This window comes from Grus americana, chromosome 8, assembly GCF_028858705.1.
Source record: "Grus americana isolate bGruAme1 chromosome 8, bGruAme1.mat, whole genome shotgun sequence".
NCBI lineage: Eukaryota > Metazoa > Chordata > Aves > Gruiformes > Gruidae > Grus > Grus americana.
Window position 1 is genome coordinate 8,321,580 of NC_072859.1, and position 24,860 is coordinate 8,346,439.

Consider the following 24,860-nt stretch of genomic DNA (forward strand, 5'->3'; position numbering starts at 1 on the left):
GCCACCTCCCTCCACAAAAGCCTTTATCACAGAAGCACTCTGTGCCGATTTCTTTTCACAAAATCTTGTTTTGGATTTCAACCTTTATTTTAGCTCTGAAGCGATATTACAGTTTGGCTTCTGTTGAAGGGATGGGTTAGAACTTGGGCTTTCTGTGCCTCGAGGAGTTAGACTTTTTTTTCTTTTATTTTCTTTTTTTTTTCCCCCCTCTAATGGAAAAGGACATGCTAAACTGTCCAGGCAGGCTCGTATTGTTGCCAGAGATGTAAAATTCTTGCACTTAAACTGAATGAACACAGAGGCATGATACTGTTTTTACACCAGGTATAAAATTGCCAGACACAAATCTGATTTAACAGAATATGTTTTTGAACTTAGCATCACAATGTTTCCACTAGAATACAGCGAAAGATATTTTTGAGAAATAGCTGATGGTCCCAGGATAAAGAGCCCCACAGGTTCATCTGAAAATGCTTTATAGTTGGAAAGACTCCTTGAAAAAAAAAAAAAAAAAATCAGAATTGCCACAGCTCGTCATGTTGATTCGCCGAAGTTGCAGCAGCTGTTGAGGTGAGATCGAGTTGCCCTGGCAACAGCACATATTGTATAACAGTACCACACCACCATCAAACCATTGAGGTGGGAAGTAGTTTAAAAGCGTTACTAAATTTTTATGATACGTCTGCTACATTTTCAACCTTGCGGTTGGCTGAATTTACCCAGCTTAGCCTTCTTGGAGCCCAGAAAGCTCAGCTGCTGAATACTGTTTGGTGAAAAAAGAGGGGGGAAAAAAATTCCTAATTTGTGTTGTTTTGTTATGTTGGGTTTGGGGTTTTTTTTTTAAATGCTGAAGTGAAGCTGGCTCTGTATAACTGTTCTTGTTAAGTATGCTCACACACGATGCAGAGTTACTGCTGTATGTAAATGCATTTTCCTCTCCTTTTTATACCTTCTATTACAAGCAAGAGTGACTTTTTTCCACTGTTTTGGGTAATGAAAGCAGGAGATACTCAGAAAAATCTATTAAAACTTGGCAGAGAAAGCCGCCAAAAGTGAAATTGGCCCGATTTTATGGTTGCATTACAAATTTGGGTAAAATCCCTAAAGCGTTCAAATGGTGAGGTTTCTGTCTTTTGTGACGCCACCTAGGTACTCTGCTTTCTTTCCAGTTTGCTTGCTTTCCAATCCTTTGTGCTTCCCACAGCTGTTTAATAGAATATAGGATCACTTCCAACCACATTATTCATGAGGGATATCTGTTTGTGCGCCCCACCCTGTATATCATACATTCAGCTAGAGAACTTCAAATCTATTATTTTACCAGTCCAGTGGCCTCCAGAAGATCTTTACGGCTTTTTTCAGCACTTCTTTATTAACAAGCTTGTGTCTTGGTGGAACAATTGGTCATGTAAATTGTTCACTTCCTGTTCACTTTGGTTAATTTTGACAAAGATTCAGATCACCTGGAGTCTTTTCTGGGCTGTGATATTTAGATGGCTTTAATTAAAAACCAGGCAAAAAAGAATGGCTAGGTTATTTCATACTTTTAAACTTAAATCTGAAAACAAAACAAAAAAACATGGTCTCAACCTTAAGCCGAGGGGAAGAAAGCAGCAAGAGGAGCAAGTCTTGTGAAAACCTCACAAATCACAACCACCTGGTTAGTGAGTCCCATGTAACTTAAAGAAGAACTCACTTCAGTTGCAATGTCCAAAACACAAACCTGCGAGATGCTGCCCAAAGCACTAGTTAATAATCATTGCATACAGCTTGGAGTCGGCCCAGATTCTACAGTGCTGTTGGATCCTCCCGTGGGTTCGTGCATACCACAGTGATTATTGAATGCTTTTTCAAGGTCCATTGTATGTTCTCACTCATGGGATTTGGTGCCTCTAGCGTTGAGCTGTGGAATTATTTAACGAAGCTGTGTCAACGGCAGGTATGGTAGCGTTTCTGCTCTGTAGTGACCTCGTGGTCTGTGTAAGCTCGGTTGGCTTTAAGTGTGCCATGTAGACCTGAGTGAAGTGAGTTCTTGCACCTGGGAGCTGATCTAGCTATAGAATATTTTGTAAAAGTTATTCATAGCGTAATTAAGTGTTGTTGGAGTCGCTGCTGCCGCTCTTCAGAATCAGAGGACGTTTTAAAGGCATCTCCCCTGCTCGGCTGTATTTCTGGGGGCTGGCTTGCACGTTCAGTGTCCTGGTTGGCGAAGAGAGGCTGGAGCTGTGTCCTCGGGCACAGTTTGTTCCGCTGTCACACTTGGAGCTAGAGCAGCAGGTTCGGGCTGTATCGCATTATGCTGCTGCTTTGAGTGAGCTTACAGCGGTTCTGGAAGCGAAAGCACTGTTATCACACTTGCGCAGGTACCCGTGCTGATAACCTTAGCAGAAGGCAGGGCTCGCTAACCTGGGTGTAGCCCCTTGGAAACAGGTCTGTCCTACTGCCAGATTTGGGCTCGGTATCTGCCCTGTGCAGAATGGTCCCACGCTGACAAAAAGCAATTTGGCAGGACTTCCTGCGTTTCGTTCTCTTCCCCTTAACACAGGAGATGCTGTATTCACTTTTCCAGTATTGGTCAGTCTAGCAAAGGAGATTTGAGGTTTGTGGGTTTTGAAGACTAGAAAGAAGAAACTGAAGTAATAGTGATGAGAGAGAAATTGTTCCTTATGGTAGACTTTAAAGCCTGTTAAACTATCTAGTCCAAGCACTATTTCGTTCCTGACGGATGCAGTTTTGTTGTGTAGTTGCACAGCTTGACACTTCGTACTTAAGTGAGGCTGCACGGAGGCAAGTCTTCAAATACAGTTATCAGTTTGTAAATAATCCTCATTTTCCAAAAGTTACATGGTGTTGCAGCCTTCGGAATAGGGTCTAGCTGCAACATCAGAGGAAAGAGCATGTTTCTGGAAGACTGCCAGATGACCTCCAAGCTTTTAGTCAAGGTGACAAGGACTGTTAGCCCTTGGGGCAAGCAGTGTTGTCAGTACTTTTACAGCGCCAGTTTGAAATATTCTCTAGATGCTCCCACAACGCAAGTGATGATACTGTTACTAGTCTTGAGTTTAGCGGTAGATTGACAATATCTGCATTTCTCAGACCTGCCTACCACCTTCTGCTCCCATGGCATCACAGACCTCCACATCTGAATCTATATTTTTACCACTAATCAGGATATGACTCAGTTCTACTGAGCTACCTCTATTAACCACGAGTAACAGACCTAATAACTATAGCATTTTTTGGCTGAAACATTTTGTTAATGGCTTATTTTAGCTGCTTGGGTGAGTGACCTAGCCAATTAAATCTTCCAGTAGTTTTAAATAACAACTTGATTTTTGGAAGCTATTTTCTATTAGCTGAGGCAACCAAATTATTGTCTTGGCAGTCAGAGCACAACGCATGTACCAGAGCAAAAACTGTTAGGAAAGGGATCAGAAAACCGATTAGTACATCAGGCTGTTGGTTGTCATGAAGGTTTCTGTATTCTGCACAGGTTTCTGTATTCTGCTTTTTTTTCCCCCCATGCAGCTTTGAAGGCAGTTTTATCCTGGTCCATAGAGAAAAGGCATGACTATTTTTGATTCATTGGGGAACTGTATAGCAAATGCACTCCTTTGTTCATCTTTTCCATTCATTTGGGGATTATCTTACTTATGGGTCGGATCCTTAAAGAAATGGTATTTGAATTCATTCTGTCTCTATAATGGCAAATGAGAGAGGCTGATATTTGAACACACTTATTTTGGAAGAATTACCATAATGCTTTATTTTGTATTAAAGTCCTTTCTCTGCCAGTACTGAGGGCGCAGATCACCACCTGCCCATGCAGTGGAGTTGTTAAATTGTCTGCTAACTCTCTTGCATTTCAAGTCATGCTTGCTATCTGTCCATGTACATGGTTGTCATCACCATTGGCGGTAACATCCTCGCTTCTCGAGGAAGTGAATACGTATCAGTTACGATCCATAGCTCGGTGGGTTTTGTTGTGATGGCCATCTTGGCATATCTAATTGGAGGAGAATGAGAATATTCCTGAAGCCTCATGTCCCTGCAGCTTGATGCCTTTTTCAGCAGGAATAGCAATTACGCTCTGACTGCCCCTGCTGAAGCTCCCAGAGGTCCAAGTGGGAAAAGCCAGGCAGGTGGTGAGTGCACAGGCTGTAACTCTGATGACACTGGTCTAATATCTACCGCGTGCAGGGAAGTGTGGCATGTGCCCTGTGCATGGAGGCTGGTACGGATGTGCGTGCAGTCTGTCTGCAAGAGCTTTGACCTGGCTACCTGGCTTCTGGGAATCCTGCATAAGTGACCATGGCCCTTCTTTTCCAGTTAGGAGAGGTTTCCGTGGGGGTAAATGAGCATTGCCAGGGAAGTGTTGTCATATGGTGCCTTAGCTGGAATGCATCTGTTTTACTGATTGCTAGAATGTGGGGCCTCAACAAAATTATCACACTGAATCAGGAATAGAAAGAAATCGTTTAAGTGTGTTCTTGTGTTCTGTTAAAGTGAAATTTGTCATTTTCCCATCCATGGAGTCACTTAGTAAGCCGGAGAGACTGGAGGTGGCGTGAGGCTGGTAAAAAGCATCAATGTAAGGATGACAATGACTCCAGTCTGAAAATAAGGGTTGTACAAATAGGAATGTTCTTGTTTGGTTTAATAGTGTGGGAGTAATCACTGCAGCTGAGATAGGTCACAGGACGGTGTACAGTATCTCTTCTGTTATTTGTTTTTATATAACTTCTTGTCAATCCTTGGCTATTGATAAAGGTCATGAAAACAGACTATAACTTTCATCGGTGTGAGTAGCTTTTATGGGATACATCATCTTTTATGAGACACGTCCCATGTGGTAGTCCACATTTCTAAGCATATCTAATGTGCTATCTGTTTATCTAATTTTTTTCCTTTTGGCTTCCCACTTTTGCACTGCTCTTTTAATTTTATTACCTGGCTAACAAGTGAGAAGTAAACTCAGGGCAGTGGTTTAAACATTTTGCAAGAAAGAATAGTCTTGTAACTAAAACATAGGATGAAAAGTTAAAAGCTGTGATTCAGTTCCTGTTTCTACTGTTTATCTTGTTAAACCCACTGTAAGGAGATACTGTCAGCGTACAGTCAGACTTCAGTCTGCAGTTTTGTTATCTGTTAGATGTAAACAAAACTTTACCACAGTGCAAAAGCTAAGGAGAAAAAAAAAATCTCTGCTTTTCACTTTGTGTATTTGACAACATTTTGAAAAGTAGCAATTCCTGTCCTGAATCAGATCGGTGTGTTTGTGAAAGCAGAAAATGCCAGATGCTGAAGAGGACCTAAATCGAATAGACTGTTGCAGTCCCCACAGCAGACGGTCGGGCAGCATTTGCCTCACTCCCTGGCTTTATGAAATTTTATTTTCCTTGCGTGGGTTCTTTTTTTCTTTTCTAATGCAGTTGGGGGCATCCGTAGGAAAGGATTCCTGGGATCACACTGAATTCATAGTCTCGAGGATGCTCGGCATCAGTGGAGGTCATAGCTTAAGTATGTGCCTTGCTTAAAGAAACTTCTGTTTATCAGCTTTCACAGAGGAAATGCAAAAGTCAGTCACTTGTTTGATTTCATCTTCTGTTTATGTTGGAGAAAACAATATTCGCAAACATGGAAAATTAATTTTAAAGCTACGCAATGGCAGTTGGGTGCTTAGAGGAACAGGTAGAACCTTACACTACTGGCTACAGTATTGCTTTTGTTTGTTTTAAATGAAAACATCAAACTAATGTCTCTCCGATTGCAAACTCACCCATAAAATATCGTGCATCTTCCCTTTAAGATTTCAATATAATAACTAACGTTTATAGAGAGTGCTTAAATCCCTTCTGAAATGCATAAAGGCAAAAAATAAATGTAGCCTAAGCATTTAAATGCCAGTGCTCAAAAATGGGTTAAAAATCCTGCACATCTCTGGTAATGTTAGAAGCCCTGATGGGTGGAGTACGGCGATGGGCGTTTCAGTGTAGATGGGTTTCCTAACCCTTTGCTGTACAGCTGCAATACAAAAAGGCTGAAGGAATGGCCAGCAAGAAAGTGGATTCTGGGGATGCTGGGTTTAATGAAGCCTATTTAAAAACCTTTTCTGCACAAAAGAGATGTAGTGTTTTCTGCTGCAGGAGGAGCAAGGATTTTGACCATTTTCTAATTGCTAGCTTTTTCTTGTAAGTGCTGTAGGGAAAGCATTGCAAGAACAGCTTTAAAGAGTTAGGAAAGCTCATTAGCAACCAGTTGCCAAAATATCTGTTTCTACATATTCTACCCAAGTTAGAATAATCAAATTAAATGAAAGATAGTTTTTACATCTGGTTTTGAATCTGGAAATAAGTTGATACAGACAGAGATTCACTGGACAGTTTAATTGCTGTAATAAATTTGCAGTAAACCTCGTGGAAATAATATTTTCTTTTTTCAGTGTGAAGATGGGGTACATCCTTACGTAAAGAGAAGCCTGCTTCCTCCTTTGTCTCATTGTTGAAAACCATAAATTTTCAATTAGATTTTTTGTAATGGGTAACTACACATAAGAAATCCCAGCTATGGAAATCCCAACTATGGAAAGTGACTCTAGGCATCCACAGAGGTGGTCAATAAGCTGCGCTGCTAACAGCAGAAACTCTAGGAAGAAATGCCTTTTTACTATGCTTTTAAAAATAGCCTCGGAAGATTCCACACGGGTGCTTCATGGGAGGGCATTCCACACTGTGGGAGCAGAACCAAGTGCCTTTAGGTGTCTGAGGTCAAAATGTGAACAAGGACTTCAAACATTTATACTTGTGTTTCTCCCTGCTTATGAAAAAAAAATGATCTGAAAGGTTTAGGGATAGTTTATATAGCAAGCTTGATTTGGGCATAACCAACACTTCGTTGGCACAAGTTACGTGAAACTTAGAATTTTAAGTTCTCTAATGTTTCCATGACCTTCTTTGCTGCATATAGTGCACATGTTCCTATAGCCTTCATGTAAGGCACGCGAAATTATGCTTTTCTGCAAATTATTTGCAGTGGAGATGTTGGACCAACACCCTACTCTACAAAATGGAAAAGATGAGTAGCTACTGCTTGGCTAGGCTGGTACCCGGCCAGGAGGGGGATAAAGGAAGGTGTGGTGCGTTATTTCCCAGAGTCTTGACCCTTTTGTTTTTGGAGCAGAACCAGACGTTGACCTCTTCTCTGAAAGATGAAGGTGCTTCTGTGGATTGAGTCTCCTGCTCAGCTGGGCTTGCCATTGCGTGGTGGAAAGCAGATGCCTCTCTTCTCTGGCTTTGGTTTGTACTCGCAGCTTATTCTGTAGACTGGCAGTTCTCACGCTGGGTAAGCGTGGAGTGCTGTTCCCTTTCAGCCCCACGCCGATCAGTAGACGCACCATTCCTAGTAAATCGAGTTCTTTAGTTGTGTGGTTAGAGCCCCTGGCTCTTGCCTCTGTCTCAAGCACCTCTGGCAAGCTGCGTCTAACGCACCACGCCGAGCACCTTCCTGGGGAGCTGGGACTTTCAAAAAGCAGTTCTGGAGAGAAGGAGTTAGCGGATGCAGGCCTAGAGTATGCAAAATTGTCTGCACTGGGGCAGAGCAGAGAGGAGGATAGAATGTGCTTAAAATAGAAAACCATTTGACAATCTCTGCGTTAGGCTGTGTTGTCAATGAAGATTGCGTGTCGTTTTGTACAGCAAAGATGCTAGCTGCAGTGTAAATAGCAGAGTAAGAGCAGGGCTTAGTTCCAAGGAACTCATGTGCTTTTTAAGTCAGGTTTGCTTTTCTGTTCACTCTGTGTAATTTAGGTAAGAGGTTTACACTCATCAGTTGCAGAGTTTTTACTCTCAGACTGTTGATTCAAAACTGAGGCACATGAGAGAACTGGAAGAATGGGGTGGGGGTTATTGAGCTTAGCAGTTTGTGCTAGTGCTTCATTTTCTTTAACTTTTTTTAATATCTAACCGTAATCATTTTTACTGCCGCTTAGGTTTTTTAGTGAAGAGTATGTGAAAGGAGGATCGAATACTGGAGCTTTCTCAGCATTGCCCATTAATGGGCTTCCCCCTCAAGCAAGCGGCGGGTCAGTTTTTTCCATGGTGTCTCTCTTTTAGTTAAAATACTTCATTATCGTTGAGTCCTGTACCGTGAATCATTGTGGTGATCGCTGAATGTCCTGGCGATGGTGATGCACGTGTTCTTTGTTCCTTAGTTGCCTCCAGGAACATTCAGAACATCTCTCTCCTGTTTGCTGTCAACCCCACACCAGTACAGGTGCTTTTGATAGGAAAGATGACGCTTTCCCAATTATTTTCTGTCTGGCTTATGAAACAAGAATATAAAGATATGTCAGTTTTCCAGATTATGTGAATTATTCCCCTGGGTCTCTGTCAGATCAATTAAGTAATAATTTTGATTCTGTATTGAAAATGTCAAGCTTCTCCTGTTTGAGTGCCATTAGTAAGTCAGTCCACAGACGTTTTAGATACCTGTGTGGCAGCGTCTTCCATAACCCTTTCCTAACCTTACTCCCACCTCTCCAGCCTCCTGTCCAGGTCACCGTGTGTTATACTTATGAGTAGGTCTTTCCACGTTCTCATTTCCATCTTTGAGATGCTCTGAACTGCTTTAAAGTCCTCCTCACTAGACTCTTCTCCCCCACACCCTCACCTCCCCTTTTAGGGGAGGATAAATAGGGAACAAGTGTTGTGATTCTGTAATTAACAGCTTTGTTTCTTTTTAAGCAGCGGTGTTTCTGTGTGGATGTGTGTGTGAGGGCAGCGAGGATTTTCTTAGACTGCGGAGTAAGTTGAGAACTTGCAGCCTAATTCAAATTTATTAGAAATGTGTTCTTATGAAACTCAGCACCTGACACCAGTCAGGTTTTGTGCTAAATGATCCTAATAATGAAATAATGCAGCTCTTTTTGGCTGTGGTGTTTAAGCTCAGAGAATTTAGAATCCAATGGTAATTAGAGTATAATTATTTTAGATTAAGGCACATACGCCTGTTGTTATACATAAAATTTTCTTCCTCCTCAGTAAGCGTAAGAGAAATTCCATGATGTGCTTCTCTTCGAGGTGATCTTGCATGCCAGTGTTCTGACAGGGTCTGGGATTTTGTTTATGCCTGCCGAAAATATCGGAGGCCACTGCGTTCCCATCTTCACCTCCCTTGAAGAAGGAGGTAGAGCCTATTTGGTAAGACCGCAACATAATGGTTTCAGTCTCCTTACAAACGGTGACCTTCTCTGCAAAAAGTCCCTAGAAGTCCCGGTCTTTGTCCGCATACAGTCTGTGGCTGAAGTCATCTTTGCATTTCAGTAGTTCCTATCGTTAAAAACACTTTTTGTGCCAAACGTCCTCAGCAGGAGATGTGGGAGGGGAGTGGGGAAAATGGAAGTGAACGCAAGAAAAGCAAAGGGAATTGGGGTTCACCTGTAAAGGCTCTGTGCAGCTGCCAAATGAATTTGATTTTTAAAATCTTAGTTTTGTGTTCTTAAGCTAAAGTGTATTTTTCCCCTGTCTGAATGAGGTTCTCCCCCTCCCCATTTCTAAAGTGCAATTTCAGGGCAGATTGAAATGGATGAGGTATTCTGTTTCCATTAGGGAATGTGAATTTCTTTTAACTGTAAATTTTCCACTTGGCTTGTAACACTTGGGTTTGGTAGGATTTTTATTTATTTATTTATTTATTTATTTATTTATTTATTTATTTGAGTAATGGCAATAGTTCTGTAATGTGTTTTATTCAAATATACATGCATTTAGCCTTGTCTATTGCCATGTACTTTTTTCTGGGAATTACTAGTAATTATATAGTTTGGTAATGTATTAGTATAAACCTCTCATTATTTCAAACTTTTTCAGTATAATACATTATTAGACATTTAAAATAAATTTAAACTGCTAGACAATCTAGTTTTTACAACCTCGGAAATATTCTCAACGGGGATTAGAATGTTATCTCAGCAAAATGAATGAATTGAGAAAAATAATTAAAATATACGTTGTTTGGCTAATGTACATGTAAAAATGGAGTACAGAAAATCAAATTGCTTGATACGATATTTAAATAGCTCTTAGGCAGACTTGGAGTATTTTCAATGAACACTCTATTTCAACATTTTATTTAATGTTTTTGAGGCTTTGGGGGAGCAGAGGACGACTCACTGAAATGTTTTCTTTGTTTTGTATTGTATTTTTTAAAATTTTGTTGCACGGACAGCTTTGCGATAAGCTGTCCTCCCTGCTTTGTATCTTTGAGTGTCTTGAAAACAAAATGAGTGGAAAAAATGTTTGTCTAAACTGTTGTACTTTCTTACTTTAGAACATGTTAAAAGTTTATATTAGGAATCACAGTTTGTGAAATTAGTTCACTGACTACTAATGAGGTGCTTTACACCAGTAAGGCTTAGTTGTATAAATTCAGTTTTCGGAATCAGCCCCAGAATGAATTTATATGTGGGAAACTATAAACTTGGGGGTTCGGTGCTTGATAGTTTCTTTCACTATTACAGTGAAACTGAAATTCAAGTTTGTACATATGTATTTAAATTAGTAATCTTATTTTTACTTGGATTTTTTTGTTGTCACCGTGCCTCTCTCACATTGAAACAATCTCAATATGTCAGTTTTAGAAAACAGTTGTAATACATTTTTTTCCAGCAGCAGTTCCTTGTTGGTTGCAGTATCTGTAAAAGCTAACGATATTAAGGAGTAATGGAGTATATCTTTCAAAGCACAAGTAACGAGTAATGGGAGTGTTTTGACATAGTGTTTAAAGAAAAAAAAAAAAAAATCCTGGAATTTGGTTTCCTGCCCAGAACTTTGACTGACTGTCTGGGAATTCAGTGCCGTATGTCAGTGTTATTTAGAATTAGTGTACATACTTTGGAGTGATTCTTTACAAGTTTAGTACTGTCCTGCTAGTTTAAGGCCAGTGTATTGATAGTCTACAATATTTTGAGTCAGCGTTGATGAAGTCCTATATTCTTGAGGAAGCGCTATGTTCCTAAGAAATACTTCGCTTTCTGCCAAAGCAGCAGAGGTGTTATCATTCTCGTCTGTAATACAACTGTATACTATAAAAAGTGAATGTTTTTGCAGGTGTGTTTCAACTTTCCGATTTCAACATGCCTTTTTCGTTGTCTTTTCTGTGTTTGCAATAATGCCATTACCTCTCGCATTGTAATTGTTTGGTTTTAGTTCTGAAACTCCTGGAGACTTTCTAAGACGTTGCATGTTTCATAGGTTCTTTGCAACAGCCGAGGTTAAGCATGCATACGCAGTTCCGCTGCAGAACAAATTGGCATCTCGTTTATTGACTCTTTAAAGCTTATTTTCGTAATATCACTTCGCCAACGGTAGCTATCCAAGCTGCGCATTGCGAATTTTTAGAGCGTGATGAAGATAGTTCTTACGGCTATTTTGATCATTGGTTAGAGTTGGGTTTTTTCTTAGGAAAGAGCTCCTTCCCTAATTGTGTTCTTGGGAAGTCCGACTGACGGTATCTTAACAGAGATGATTAAGTGAATGCAGGTGTTTGTCATCTTAACACAACTTCTAGTCTACACAATGGTACATTCAATTTGTATTTTCCTCCCTAAGCAAACAGTGTGGAATAAAAGAGGGTGTTAGGTATGAATCAGAATAATACTTGATTGCAGGAATCCAGGCAAGGGAGAACTGGAATTCTTTAAAGATGATGTTATTTTATACAGAGGAGAAATGACATAATTTAAAATACCATAGCAAGAAAAGACAAGGTTTGATGTTAGTTTGGATTGGAAGAGAAAAGTAGAAAAACAATTAAAAATATTTTTTCATTATTATTAGGGATGTTATTTTGTGATAGCAAAAGAATGTAACTACAGGATTCTTGATCTGGCAGTTACTGAGGACCTCATCCACCACGCAGAAGCAAGGGAAATGCCTCCTCCTCCCAGGTGCTGATACTCTTGAGAGATACTCTCATTGCCCAGTTTCCGTGCTCATTGCTCACAGCATTGACGACGGAGTCTCTGGTTGACTGAGCCTTTGTGGCTGCTTTGGTGGAAATGAATCTGGCAAGCAGAAGCATCACAGATGTCGTCTCCTGACTTCAGCACCCCACTTCCCTCCGGTGCCTCTCGCACTGCACAGTGGCAGTTCTGCTTTGTTCCTAGGTCTTGGTTGCGGCAGTGCACGGTCTGTCTCTTAGCAGAAGCCTCTAGCTGTCACCTCCAATGTAGAGAAACTAATACCACGGGACTGAAAATTTGCTTTAAGTTTATGGTTGCAGAGCGTTTCGTTTGCCTGTTTCTTAGCTGAGCACTCTGTTCCACCCTACTGTAAAACAGAGGTTTGGATCATTTCTTACTGGACATAAGCATTGTCTGCTCTGGGCCTGCAGGAGGACTGCCTTCGGTGACAAGTACTTGACAGTCTTTGGTCTTTGATATGTTTGATACTTCTTGTATTTGATACTTTCGGTATTTGACTTTGGTGTATTGGGTATTATCCTGTCGCTCTGATTCATCAAGGGCACGAAGGTGAGCAGGTGTAGAACTCACAGAGGTGATCTGTCAAGACATTAATCAAGTTGTGCCATCACACAAAAGGGCAATGATGACACTTGACCGGTCGTGGTCGTTTCTGTTTGAGGATGTCTCTTCCCTCCCAGAGGTGCAGCTCTAAGCGTCCCCACACTGTGGTACCGCCTGCTGAACCTCTGTCCGAGTTTCCCACCTGCCATGGCATTTAAAGGGAGCACGTGGCCAAGGCAGTAGAATTTGTCCCTACGTTTCAGTTGTGTGGTGTTAAGGTATGTTGTAAGCTTGATGTACTTTTCCCTTAGGGTGCTGTTGGGACAGGACCTCTGTTTTCCACATACTGCTGCAAGTGAACAGCTGAGCAGCACAATCGAAATAGCTAGCAACACGTCGAGTGTCCTTCACGGGACACGCGTTCCCATGTGAAAAACCGACATGCTGTTATCGGGGAAGAGCTCGTTGTTGGTGAGCGGCGCTCGGACATTAGTATGCAGCATTTGCAGATTGAAAACCACTGTGTTGGCCAGCTCTCCTACACTCACTTCCCTCCGCACATCCATCCTAGTAGTAGGAGCCAGTAGTAGACTAGGAGTGCCTGGAACCTTGCAGTCGCTTTTTTAATGGTAGTAGCTTTAAAGAATGCTTTGATGTTGCATCTTTTGCTGCGACCTCTGTCTCTAGAGGGTTACAGTCCAAGGCAAGGTCAGTTTGAGGAGCAACGTTGGCTCTGAGCTTCAAGAGTGTTTCAGTCTGGGACAGCCTGAAGGAAGTGGTCTTTCTGATTAATGTTTTTAAGCAGGCTTCGATCTAATAGCTGTTAATTTCCACAGGCAGAGGCTTGCAGGTTTTTCTGCACATCGCCGTAATTATTTTAGGATATCTTTTGTCAAATTCTGAGACACGTTTCAAAACCCCACTCCTTTGAAAGTTTGATGGCATGTGCCACAGCATTTGAAGGTAATGTTCTTCATGTAAAGTAGAAATAGTGCTTGATGATTATGGTGTATTCAGTTTTCTTTGTTTATTTAATATGAGAACATCCCCAGGGCTATTATGTTACAAAAAAATAGAAATGTTGTTATGATGGAGTAAGCAGGTGGTTTTCTCACTCTGTTGTTATGATTCAACAGTTTTTCTTTGATGAGATTAAAATGCCAGAGTACATTTATGCATATTATGTAGAGCAAGGAAGGAGATCTCTTCAGACAGTTGTCTCGGAAGTTCATGTTTTCCATGATCCAAATATCTTGGCTTGCTTTAAAAAAAAAAAAAGAAAATAAAAAGAAGAAAGAAAAAAACCTGATATGTACCTTTCAAAAAATGCTGCTATTTAAAAAAAAAAAAAAAAGGAGGGGTGGTGAGGGAGAAGTCTTGACACCAGAAGCTCTGTCATAGCAGAGTTTCTCTCGGATGTCTGGAAAAAGTCTTATACTTCTGGGATGCTTTCCAAAATATTTTCAGTGACCATTGCCACAGGCGTGAACTTCTTAATGCATTTTGCAGTAATCTCCACCACAGTGAAATTGATTGCTGTCTGAAAGCTTTTAATGATAACAAGCAAGTAGGGCAGCATAAATGCCATGAACTAATTTGTGTGTGTGTGTTTTGTTGCATTTTCAAGAGTCTTGCAGACACAGATGTGTCGCCTCAGGAAAATCCTGCTTAATGTTTTTTACATAATTATGTAATTGCATATTTATCATTTTTATTTTAGTAAGAAGGATTTTTTTTTTTTCCCCACACGCGCATGCGCACGCACAAAGGATCTAGTGTCTCTCCGGATATTTCAGTTGGTACCCAAAGAAAAGTATCTCGTGGCTTCCTGAGCTTGAGCTTTTCTAGGGTTCATTTTATAGAAACTGAAATGTGTTCAAAAGCTGGAAGACTTTTAAGAAATGCCTTTCCAGCAGAAAACAAGGGTACTGCAGCAAAGGGGTGTCTTCTTCATGTACCTACCAAGGAATTTCAGGAGGCTTATAAATGAGAGGCTCTCTTTTTATGTGCAAGTTAAGGGAGTCCAGGAAGCTGAAAATACAGTTAAAATTACTGGTTTTTTTTCAATCTTAACTTAGTATTCCTAATGCAAGAGGTCATTAGAACTAGAGAGGTTCGTTTACCCGGACCATCATCTTCTCAAGACTGAAATCTGAGCTGCACTTCTATTCAAAGAGAATAGATTTCAGGAATTATGTTTTTCCTTTAAAGAAAAAAATATCCCACCACCAAAACGTGTGCGTACACATAAATATATAAAAGTATTTTTATACACGCACATATATCTGTAATAAGCAAAATTGTAAACTGTATGAATGGAAAGCTGTACCCAACTGAAAAGCCAGATGTCCCAGGAACTGGCATGTCATTGTCACTCTGTGCCTTCTGCCAGCACGGACACGCTGCACAAAAGCCCTTCATCCTGCACCATCGCTCCCACAAACTGATGTGATCGTTGGATGATCTGCAGTAGGTGAAGAGTGAAAAATAACTTGAGCACCAGTAGAGAAAAACAAGCTGTCATAAGCAGGCTTCGTTACAAGGGATAAAAAGGTCAAAGGATACGTTTTTTTCTCCCCTCTACCTTCAGAGCAGCCACTAGACACATCCAGCAGAATTTTTCCAGACTGTCAACTGGTTCATCAGTTGGGGCTTTCTCTCAATTTTAAATGCCAGCACCACTTCGGTTCAGAGGAATTGCTGGCTTCTTTCCCAGACAAGATTTCCCAAATTCAAAATGACCTTTCAAGATTCTAACTAATAGGAGCTAAACAGAGATTTCCTCTTCATCAGGCCCTTTCTCAGATTGATCCTTTTACTGACAGCACATCCCCACAGCACGGAACAGTGAAAGACCAGCCCTTCCACCTGTGAAAATTGTTGTGCTTTAACCTGGCAGGCAGCTAAAACAACCACGCAGCAGTTCTCTCACACCACCCCCAACAGTGGGATGGGGGGAGAATCAAAAAGCAAAAAAAAAAAAAAAAAAGAAAAGGTAGAACTCATGGGTTGAAATATAGACAGTTTAATAGGAAAGGAAGGGAATAATAGTAATAATTATAATAAATATACAAAACAAGTGATGCACAGCACAATTGCTCACCACCCAGAACCAATGCCCAGTTAATTCCTGAGTTGTGCCGCCTCCCAGCCAGCTCTCCCCAGTTATATATGGAGCATGACGTCATATGGTATGGAATATCTCTTTGGCCAGTTGGGGTCAGCTGTCCTGGCCACGTCCCCTCCCAGCTTCTTGGCACCCCCCGTCTTCTTGTTGGCAGGGCAGTATGAGAAGCTGAAAAGTCCTTGACTGCTTGGCAAGAGCTACGAACATCAGTGTGTTATCAACATTATTCTCATCCTGAATCCAAACCACAGCATGATACCAGCTGCTAGGAAGAAAATTAACTCTATCCCAGCCAAAAATTAACTGTATCCCAACTCTGAGCAGGTGGGCTGTGAGCTTCTATTCTGGTACGTGCTGCATGAATGCAAGCTGCAGCTTCAGTCTCTGTAAACCGTCAATTAAAGTCGGACAGCTGTGCTGCAAAATAGTGATGTTGGGAGATCCTACAGTGGCATCCTTCTGTGAAATCTTGAAATGTAGCAGGATAGTAAACTCCTTTCAAGACAGACACTAGTGACTGTTTCTTGGAAGGCTGAAGTATTTCAAATACGGAGTTGCGAAGTCTTGTGGTTCTATTTCTGAAGAAGTTTGGGCAGAGGGAAAGTGCAGAAACAAATATAATACTGATTCTTTATGAGAGAAAAACAGAAAAACACTGTGGGAAATGAATATCACATTGTAAAAGGAATGACAAGACTAAGGACTCATTTAACATTAGCATCATGTTTATTCTATAGCTGAATACAGAAGAAACACCAGAGATATAACACGCTCTTGAATTTTTTTAATAATATGTTGTGATAAAAGGTACCAAAAGATTGGGAATAACAAGCAGATGTGTAAACAAAAGTTTAGGAAAGATTGCCTTAAAATTGGGAGTGCTCATAATTGCCCAGAAAAATATTACAAATGAAAAATTGAAAAAGTTACTAACTCAAACCTTCAAACCTGAAATAGCTTGATTCTATCATCAGATCTTCCTTTTTCAGCTGCAATTTCAGGTTTGAATTGTATTAGGAACTCATTATCTCTGCTATGGCAGAGGGTAAAGTCTTGTAACACTGAGGGAATACAAGATTTGGTATTTGTGCTCTGTGCCATGTGCTCCTTTCTTCTAATAGTCTGACATATTGTCACAGTTTTGTATTGAGATTTTAAATTTGGAGCTCGCATTTGATTCTCTAGCACTTTCCTTGAATTGTTTCTCTTAATGTTGCATAATGATTCTCCTGCGTCATTGTCGATGTATAATTATATATCTCTCGACATGCGGCAGTTCTCTAATATGTCATACTGGATTATTCTTGTCAGTATAGATACATGTAATAAAACTGCTCTCCAGGTGATGCACGCCTGGCGTGGCGTAGCACAGCTACAGCGTTCTCCCGGCACACGGTGACAGCAGAGCAGGAAGGGGAATGGCAGTGCATCGTGGAGCTGTGATCCATCTGCCGCTGGAGGAGTCTCGGGGAGTGAGATGATAATGTTTCATCTTCCTGCCTAAAGTTTTTTGTCTGAAAACTTTCACTTGAGCAGGTAGGGAATCGTTTGTACATAGGAGAGTACTTCTTGGTGCCCTTGTGGCTGGCTTTATCGAAGAATCAGGTCGGTGGTGGTTTGAATCTGGTTTCAGTGGTCGAAGAAAAGAAACTGCTGGAAAAGTGCTTGGTTTGAATGCTTTATTATCAACAGCTAAAACCACGTAGGAGTTGATGGTAGAAGACTGGAGGGAGAGGGGCATAGGTGGAAGAAACATGGTCTTGTCATCTGCAACTTATTAAGTATTATTCTGCTGTGCTTTTCATAAAAATGTTAGAATGTTTATGTATGCATTGTTTTTCTGTTAAAGCAGCTCCTTCTTCATTTTATAGACAGTTTAGAATTATGTTTTCTACAGCTGTAACCAGGAGCGTGTTCAGGCCTGAGTCCCACATTGCTAAGTTGTCTGTAATAAAATAACTCGCCTTGTTTTTCTTTAAAAGTTTGCAGTAATACGAAAGTATCTCATGATTCATTTTTCAGAGTATGCTTTAAAGCCAAGTGTGGTAAAGCAGAGACCATTGTGAAGATGCTGTGTGGCTTTCTAAACTGAGAGAGAAAAATAAACTGAAATAGAAGCACAGTAAAGTTCTCTTGTGTATATTTAAAGTTAGAATATGGTTAACTCTTGGATATTGATTTAAATACTATAAAAGTTGCTCTGAGACATCTTAATAGTTTGCATTTTCATCAGATGCCACGGAGCAGGCTGTTCTACCCTGGCAGTGAGAGCAGCTCCTGTCCGCAAAATGGGGTCAGAGATCCCGCCATCTAACAGAGTACGGTACCATAGATGATCTTCATTTTGGTATTATTTTCTGCCTCTGCTGCTGAACTGCTTTGCCAAGTAGTTTTTCTGCTCTGGTGTTCCACCTACACGTTTTAGCACCCTGATTGCAGGATGCCTTAATCACGCCCTGCCATCACAAACCCTGCAGCTCGCAAACCCAAGGTCGAGCGTGGTGCCCGTGAGTCAGGTGTTAGACCTGAGTTACTGACCTGGAAACAAATACAGAGAGTAGTAGGTGCCGGTCTGGCAATCTAGTTCAGAGGCAGAAATGCCAACCTTTTTATCTGCTGTTCCCAGGCTTTAATTCAAAGCCGTCCTTCCTCGGTTTATGATTTTAAAGTAGTTTGCCATTTTGCCTCACGATTGCTGATACTTGTTAATGCCTAGTACTAATGGCAAGGCGTTCCGTGGATACCTATATTTGCTACCCGTGCACAGTAATGGCTCTTGAGAGTTGTACTTTCAGTACAGAATCCTGCTGTAAACCAGCATTTGTTCCAACTTTTCCAGTGTGGCCAGCACTTCCAGTTGGGAGCTTGATTTCTTCGGACTTGTGGTTCCGACAGTCAGCATAGACAGGTTTTGGTTGGTGTCGTGACCCCCACAGTGGAAGCTGGTGCTCCCCGTGATGTAACTGAAGATGCGATTAGCCCAACGCTCAGGTTCAGACCTGCCTTTCAAAATCTGAGCATCAAATATTTGAATTGTCCTGCATGAATTTTGGTTCTGTTCCTCAGGATATGAAATGGGGAGTAGAGTTGGTCTTGCGTGCTGCTGCTGCTGCGCAGTAGCCATCTTGACAAATAAAAATGAGAATCACCTTTGATAACTGCAAGAAGCTGAAGTAATTTAATAAGCTCCTTTCTTTGAAGCAAGGGAATTCTCTTCCCCTTGTAATCCAGTTAGCTGACGTTGTGTCCAAGGTTTCTTCTTCTGCTGTTCTGATGGAGCCTACGAAGTTCCGAAAGCAGGGAATAATTTCTGCCCCTGGCTGGAAATGAAGTTCATTAGCTTGGAAGTGCTGGCCGAGACCTCGCTGGGAGGGCGGGGAGCTGCTGTTGTATTTTTTTTCATCCCTTGTGCCATTTTGGACTTTGGCAGTATTTATTTTTAGTACGTTTAAACACTGCAGAAGGAAGGGGCAGTTGTAATATGGCATATTTACATCATGCTGTCAGTTCCTGGCAGCTTACTTGCCTGTCAGAGCACAGAACTAGTCCATTAGGCTGTGAGCGCTACTTATGCCCAGGAGTGGTGAAACATCGTCTCAGGGGTGGGAAGGCCTCCCCAGGCGAGCAGGTTGGTTTGTTTTTCTAAGGTGCATTACGGGGTTATTTTTTCATGTCACAGAGACAGGAATGGGCCGTGCTACCTCCCGCTTTTTCCTCCTTCTCTACTCTGTATAGGAAAAAGGGAGGCGAAGCCTCTACATGAGATCAGCGTGTGCTGGTTTTTCCCCTCGTGTCACGCTTAAGTTCTCTGCCCCATTATAAAAATAAAAATCTATAAATAAAAAAGAACAAATGCTGAGGGGGACAAACTGGACCCACAGTTATGCGCATGTCATCACTTTTAGAAGCGTGCCTAGCCCCATTCCTCCCAGGCTTCATACATTCCCTGTTTCTTATGCTGTCAGCCTCTCAGGAGGGGAAACACGCACAGATAGTCCTGGCTGGAGCTTTTTTTGCCCTGCCATAACATAATATTAATTGAGCTAAGGCTGAAATGATGTTGGACTCCTCTGCTGTTGAATTAGCTCATGCTCCGTTTACATACATTTTTTTCCTCTTTGTTTGAAAATAAATGTTCCTATGGGTTTTGCTGCCAGGCTTTAGTGTTGCAGTAATACCTTTCTCCTGGAATTAAGCCATGTTTGGGTCTGATCTCTCCTATGTGACATGCTGTCTCTGTTAGCTTCAAGCATAGGCACCCTATGATTTCCCGTTCTTGGAAACTGCTCTGTCTCAGCATGTGGGTAGGAGGCCATGTAAATAAATACCAACCACTTCTTAGCCTTCAGTAGGCATTTCCTTTTTCCTGGTGGCTACAGAAGAAACACTTTCTCACAGTTTGGCATCAAACTTTTATACAACTTTCCTGCTTGTGGAATTTTTGTTTAGACAATCAGATTCTTGGTATAGTTTTTTTCATTGGGTTCTATTTTTACTCATCTGTAGCTGCTCGGTTTGTCAGTAAATAGTGTCTGTCAGAACAAACACTGCATCAGAAACTTCTTAAACTTCTGGTAATTGAATAGTAAATCATTATAAGCATATTCTGTAATAGTGAAAGAAGTTTTAAAGAATAAAAATTAAGCTTATCTAGTTCTTGTTCTTTGTTATGACGGAATAAATAACATTGATATTTCTGCCCAAAATATTTTTTATATAACCTGTCTTAAATGTTTGAAATAGAAAACAAAGTATCTTACATTGCCATGCAGTCCAGCTTTCAAATGAAAAAGGTGATTTGCTTTTAATACAAAGTTTAATATGTGTTCTCCTGAATTTATATGCTAGGATATTTTTCAAGTCTGTGTCACTTTGTCATGGCAGCAAAGCTAACGCATTGTTACCTTTTAAATGCTACCAGGACTATTTAGGGCATAAGTGTATAATCTCAAAACAGATCATATCAAGAAAAATCAATATTAGAGGACAATGTACTTCTAATTTTTATACATAAATATCTGATCTATAAATTATTTAGTTTCATTTACTATTATTTATTTACTTTTTTATTGGTAAATTATGACTTTGCTTAGTTTTATTTATCTCAGTGGTAATACTTATTGAGTGGAATGAGAGTATACTCTCCCTTCAGGGAGAACCCCAAAGGTTCAGAGTGTGTATTCCCTGGAAGCAGAATATAGGTACGAACTGTGATAAATAGCTATAGACTGGCACAGAGCTAGGCTCCTTCATCAGAATTGTTGGTAGATGAGAGAGTAAAGAATATACATATATATATATATATATGATTTTTTGTGGGTAATAACTTCTAGGGTGGCTAAGCTAGAGGCAGTTTGAAAATCCATTAGATACTCTTTATGTAATACTCCCACACTGGATTTGATAACTTTTGTATTCAACAAGACCAGACAGTAGAAACCATGCTTTTCCAGAAGGGCCTTTGAAATATGCTTTTTCCTCTACTGAGGCCTGTTATGAAGCTGTCTAGGAAAGTGAGCCATTGTTGGACACGTCACTGTATTTTTATAGTTTCACTCTTAGGTACGTTCTCATCCAGTTTAGTTTTGCAATCTGCTAAAGCTTAGCCAAGTTGAATTGCATCTGCCCTCACAGTACGCACATCTCTGTCTAGCTAGGACTCCTTCCAGTTCTGCGCAGTGGAAGTTACTTGTGTGTACTTCTTTTGGGAAATATGTACTGAGAAAAATGAATCCTTGTTTGGTTTGTCCCTCTTGCCCTGTTTTTATGGCACACAAGAAACTATTATCACGTGTTTCTTACTTGAGCCAGCCACCATAAGTGGTGTCCCAGTTCACGATTCTCCAGCCAGTGCCATGGGTGCTAGGCTTTGCAGCTGGTTCTGATGATGGCTAGACCGAGACTAGTCAGTCTTGCTTTATGTTGGCAGATAATGGACTGTGAAGGAATCCTAACCTTTCCACCTTTGGTGATTTCTTGAACTTCCGTAGAGTCATTGGGTAGTCAGATTCACGAGAACCTCATTTGGTATCCGCTACACAAATTCCAGGGCATAAATCCTCTCTCCCTGCTCCACTGCTGCCACAGCCATGGCGCTCTCTGTACTGTGTTAGTACCCTCGTTGGCTACTTTATCGCGATGTGCAATACCAGAATAGGGGAATGAGAACGCGAGGGTTACCCCTCTGGTCTTTGAATCGCTTCTACTTAGCATCAGGTGTATTTGCAAAGCAAAATGGAGAGTTTTGCCCTGGTTTATCCATCCGTACAAGGACTTCATTGAAGTTTAACGCAATAGGAATAGCTCATTATCGTAGGGCTTTTTTGTTCTGACATCATGAAGTAGTTAGAGTGTTATTAGTCCTTAATTTGGAGTGACAGGAAGCAAAAAAACCTAGAAAAGGTGAAATTATAGTGTTTGTTCCGTAAATGAGAGTTGTGATGGAAATGCGAAAGGAGATGGCTACAGCAAGAGTGAAAAGATCATTCCTGCTGTTTGGAGAACGAGCTGGTTGGATTAGGGTCTGGGGTTTTTCATGTATGGTATATCTAAAGCCTTGATGATGGTATGATTTTGATTGATTTGTATGATTTTTGTATTTTCCACTGGAGGAATGAAAATTTATCCCTGAGATCATCAAAATGTCACCCTTAAATAATTAAGAATAGTAATTCTAGATAGAGATGAATTTTATTTCACAGGTTACTCCAGTTGCTACACGGACATGGTAGAAGAGTTCTGTATTGATTAGATACTTTCATTTTAGTTAAGTCTGACCCATTTCTTTTTAGAATTCAGAGGGATGGAGAATAAAAAATGTAGATGCTTATGTGTTTGAGATGGAATTTTTTTATTAGGGAATGTTTTAAAAGGGTCAGTGAAAAACAGAACTGGAATTGAGGTTTGATTTCTCTTGCAGATGTGTCTATGAAAGATAAGCAGACACTTCAATATTCCCTTACGATAATAAATGTACCGAAGGCATTACCAACTAAACAGAACTTGCTGAGATCAGGCTTCTTTGAGACTTGTCACGCAGTGTTGTTTTAATCTGGCGTGTTTATTGTTTTTTGTTTTTTTTTCTAGGAAAAAGAGAAGAAGTATATGCTTCCTTTGGACAACTTGAAAGTACGAGATGTTGAAAAGAGCTTTATGTCTAGCAAACATATCTTTGCATTGTTTAACACGGAGCAGAGGTAAGAAAATGTGCTATTCTGCAGATACTTCTATAAAACTATATCTAGCTGAGCATTTTAACAACTGGGAGCACAGTTCTGGTATTTCCACTATGTTGAGTGAACAAAGATCTTGATATTCTTGATTTATCTGCTGCTTTGCTGTTGCATAACGATGGGATGAAAGGTTAGTGTCCTCCGAGCCACTCATGGGGTGAAACAGCTCCGTGATTAGTCATCTGGTTCTTCTGTATGGCTGAATAATCATCTCCTGATCCTATTTTTGTTTTGTTTGGCAATCACCTAGGCTTACCAAAACATTCATGACTTCTGTACCTTGTGACCAGACTCAACTGGTGTAAATCACAAAAGCATCATTGCTTTTCACTTTCTCCAGTGGAAAATCTTGCCTGTCTGTAATCTTGGGAGTCATTCTATTGTTTGTTTGGGTTTAAATACTGCTGAATGGAGAACAAATGAGAGTCCTCTGCTTTCCTAATTAATTAGAATCTTTGCTTCGTAGTGTTTGCCTCATACTTTTCCTTTCAGACTCCATCCTCTGATTTAAGTGGTGTGGGTACTCTATGGAAGCCTACTCCTGATGCACAGCCGATTGATTACTGTGCACAAATAAGTCAAGGAAGTGTGGCAACACTTAAAGACATACAAGTGACCTGTAAATTTTAGAGTTTTTTACTGAAGAGGAGAGTTGCATTTGCAGCTGTCTCAGTGGAATTGCATTCATCAGATAGGTGCAATTTCTTTAAGTTGTTTTTCAGGAAAATAAGTACAATTAATTGTAGTGGTAGCATGGATAGATGCCCTTGTTTTCCTCTTCCCTTCTAAGTTCCTTCACACCCGCTCTCCCCTTGCATCGCCAAAGCTTGGCAATACATTCAGATGCTGCTCAAGATGATGAGGGCTGGATGCGGCTCCCTGCAGAGCCAGCTGTTGTTGCTCCTGAACTGACCAGAAATAGTCCTTTCAGAAGCAGGGAATGCCCCTCCCTCCCTCCCTCCTGCAAAACAAAAGCAAAGCCCAGGATTTCTGGGCTGTCAAGTTTCTGCTGGCCCCAGAAACATGAGGACGCAATGTGAGTCTCGCTCTGAACTACCCCGTGAAGGCTTTGCCTACATCTGCTGACATCTCAGCTAGCCTACATGTGGACATTGTCTGCCAGGAGATGCCCTTTGAAAGTATGTCATGCACATACTTGCTGGGAATAAGATTTCAAACACTTGACCGCTTGCATTTCTGGAGCACAGAAAAAAAAGCTTTGGAAAAATTTTTCGTGTTTTTAAAAACATAAATGATCTTCAGATGCTGGAAATTAATGTAATTATGATTATTCTGCTATAGATATGTGTGAATCGTCCCAATGTTGCACGTATTTCAGTCAAGAAAGATAACTTTGTCCTGGTGGTTTGATATCAGCTGTACATATTAAGTTCCTTCCATGAGAAATCTGTTAATTTTAGCTCATTGTTTCCCCTTTGTTTTGGCTAATGGCTTTGAATATTTTCATTGTCTTAAATATTAATCACTGAACTGCCGTGAAAATCCAAGAGAAGCGTGCATTTCCATTGGCAAGTTTGGGATTTATTCGGGTGTTACATAGCTGCGCATTCACATTTTCACTGAATCTTCATACGCGCTGGACAGCCAGGATTTCAGAATCAGATGTCTAAAATGTTTGCCGTGTCTGTAATAACCCTGCCCATTTGGGCTGTGAGTAGACCCTCCAGCATCTGCAAGCTGCTCTAAAAACATCCTTATATCTACGTGGGCATGTGAAGACATGACAGCACAGTGATAAGACGACAAAATAACTTTGCCTTGGGAGTGGCTGTTTATGAAGACAGTCTTCCAGCTTAAAAGGAGGCAGAACTTGAAGAAATATTTATTGAATTCTAATTACATCAGTGATTCCTCTGTTACTGTAAACCAGCTGATTTTTGATATTTCTAAAAATCTGCCTGCTGGCACAAATAGGTCAAAACCAAGTTTAGTATCATTTTCCACCGTCGCCTAAATT

The 24,860-nt window shown here is 40.7% G+C and overlaps 1 protein-coding gene across 3 annotated transcripts in view; it reads left to right on the forward strand.

The window, feature by feature from the left end:
• Nucleotides 1–24,860, forward strand: part of DNM3 (dynamin 3) — a 180,096-nt gene that overhangs the window by 89,507 nt on the left and 65,729 nt on the right. For all 3 annotated transcript variants that reach the window (XM_054833478.1, XM_054833480.1, XM_054833479.1), the window contains one exon: nt 22,737–22,846. In XM_054833478.1, coding sequence (XP_054689453.1) covers nt 22,737–22,846 — 110 coding nt within the window. The remainder of the gene's footprint in view (nt 1–22,736; nt 22,847–24,860) is intronic.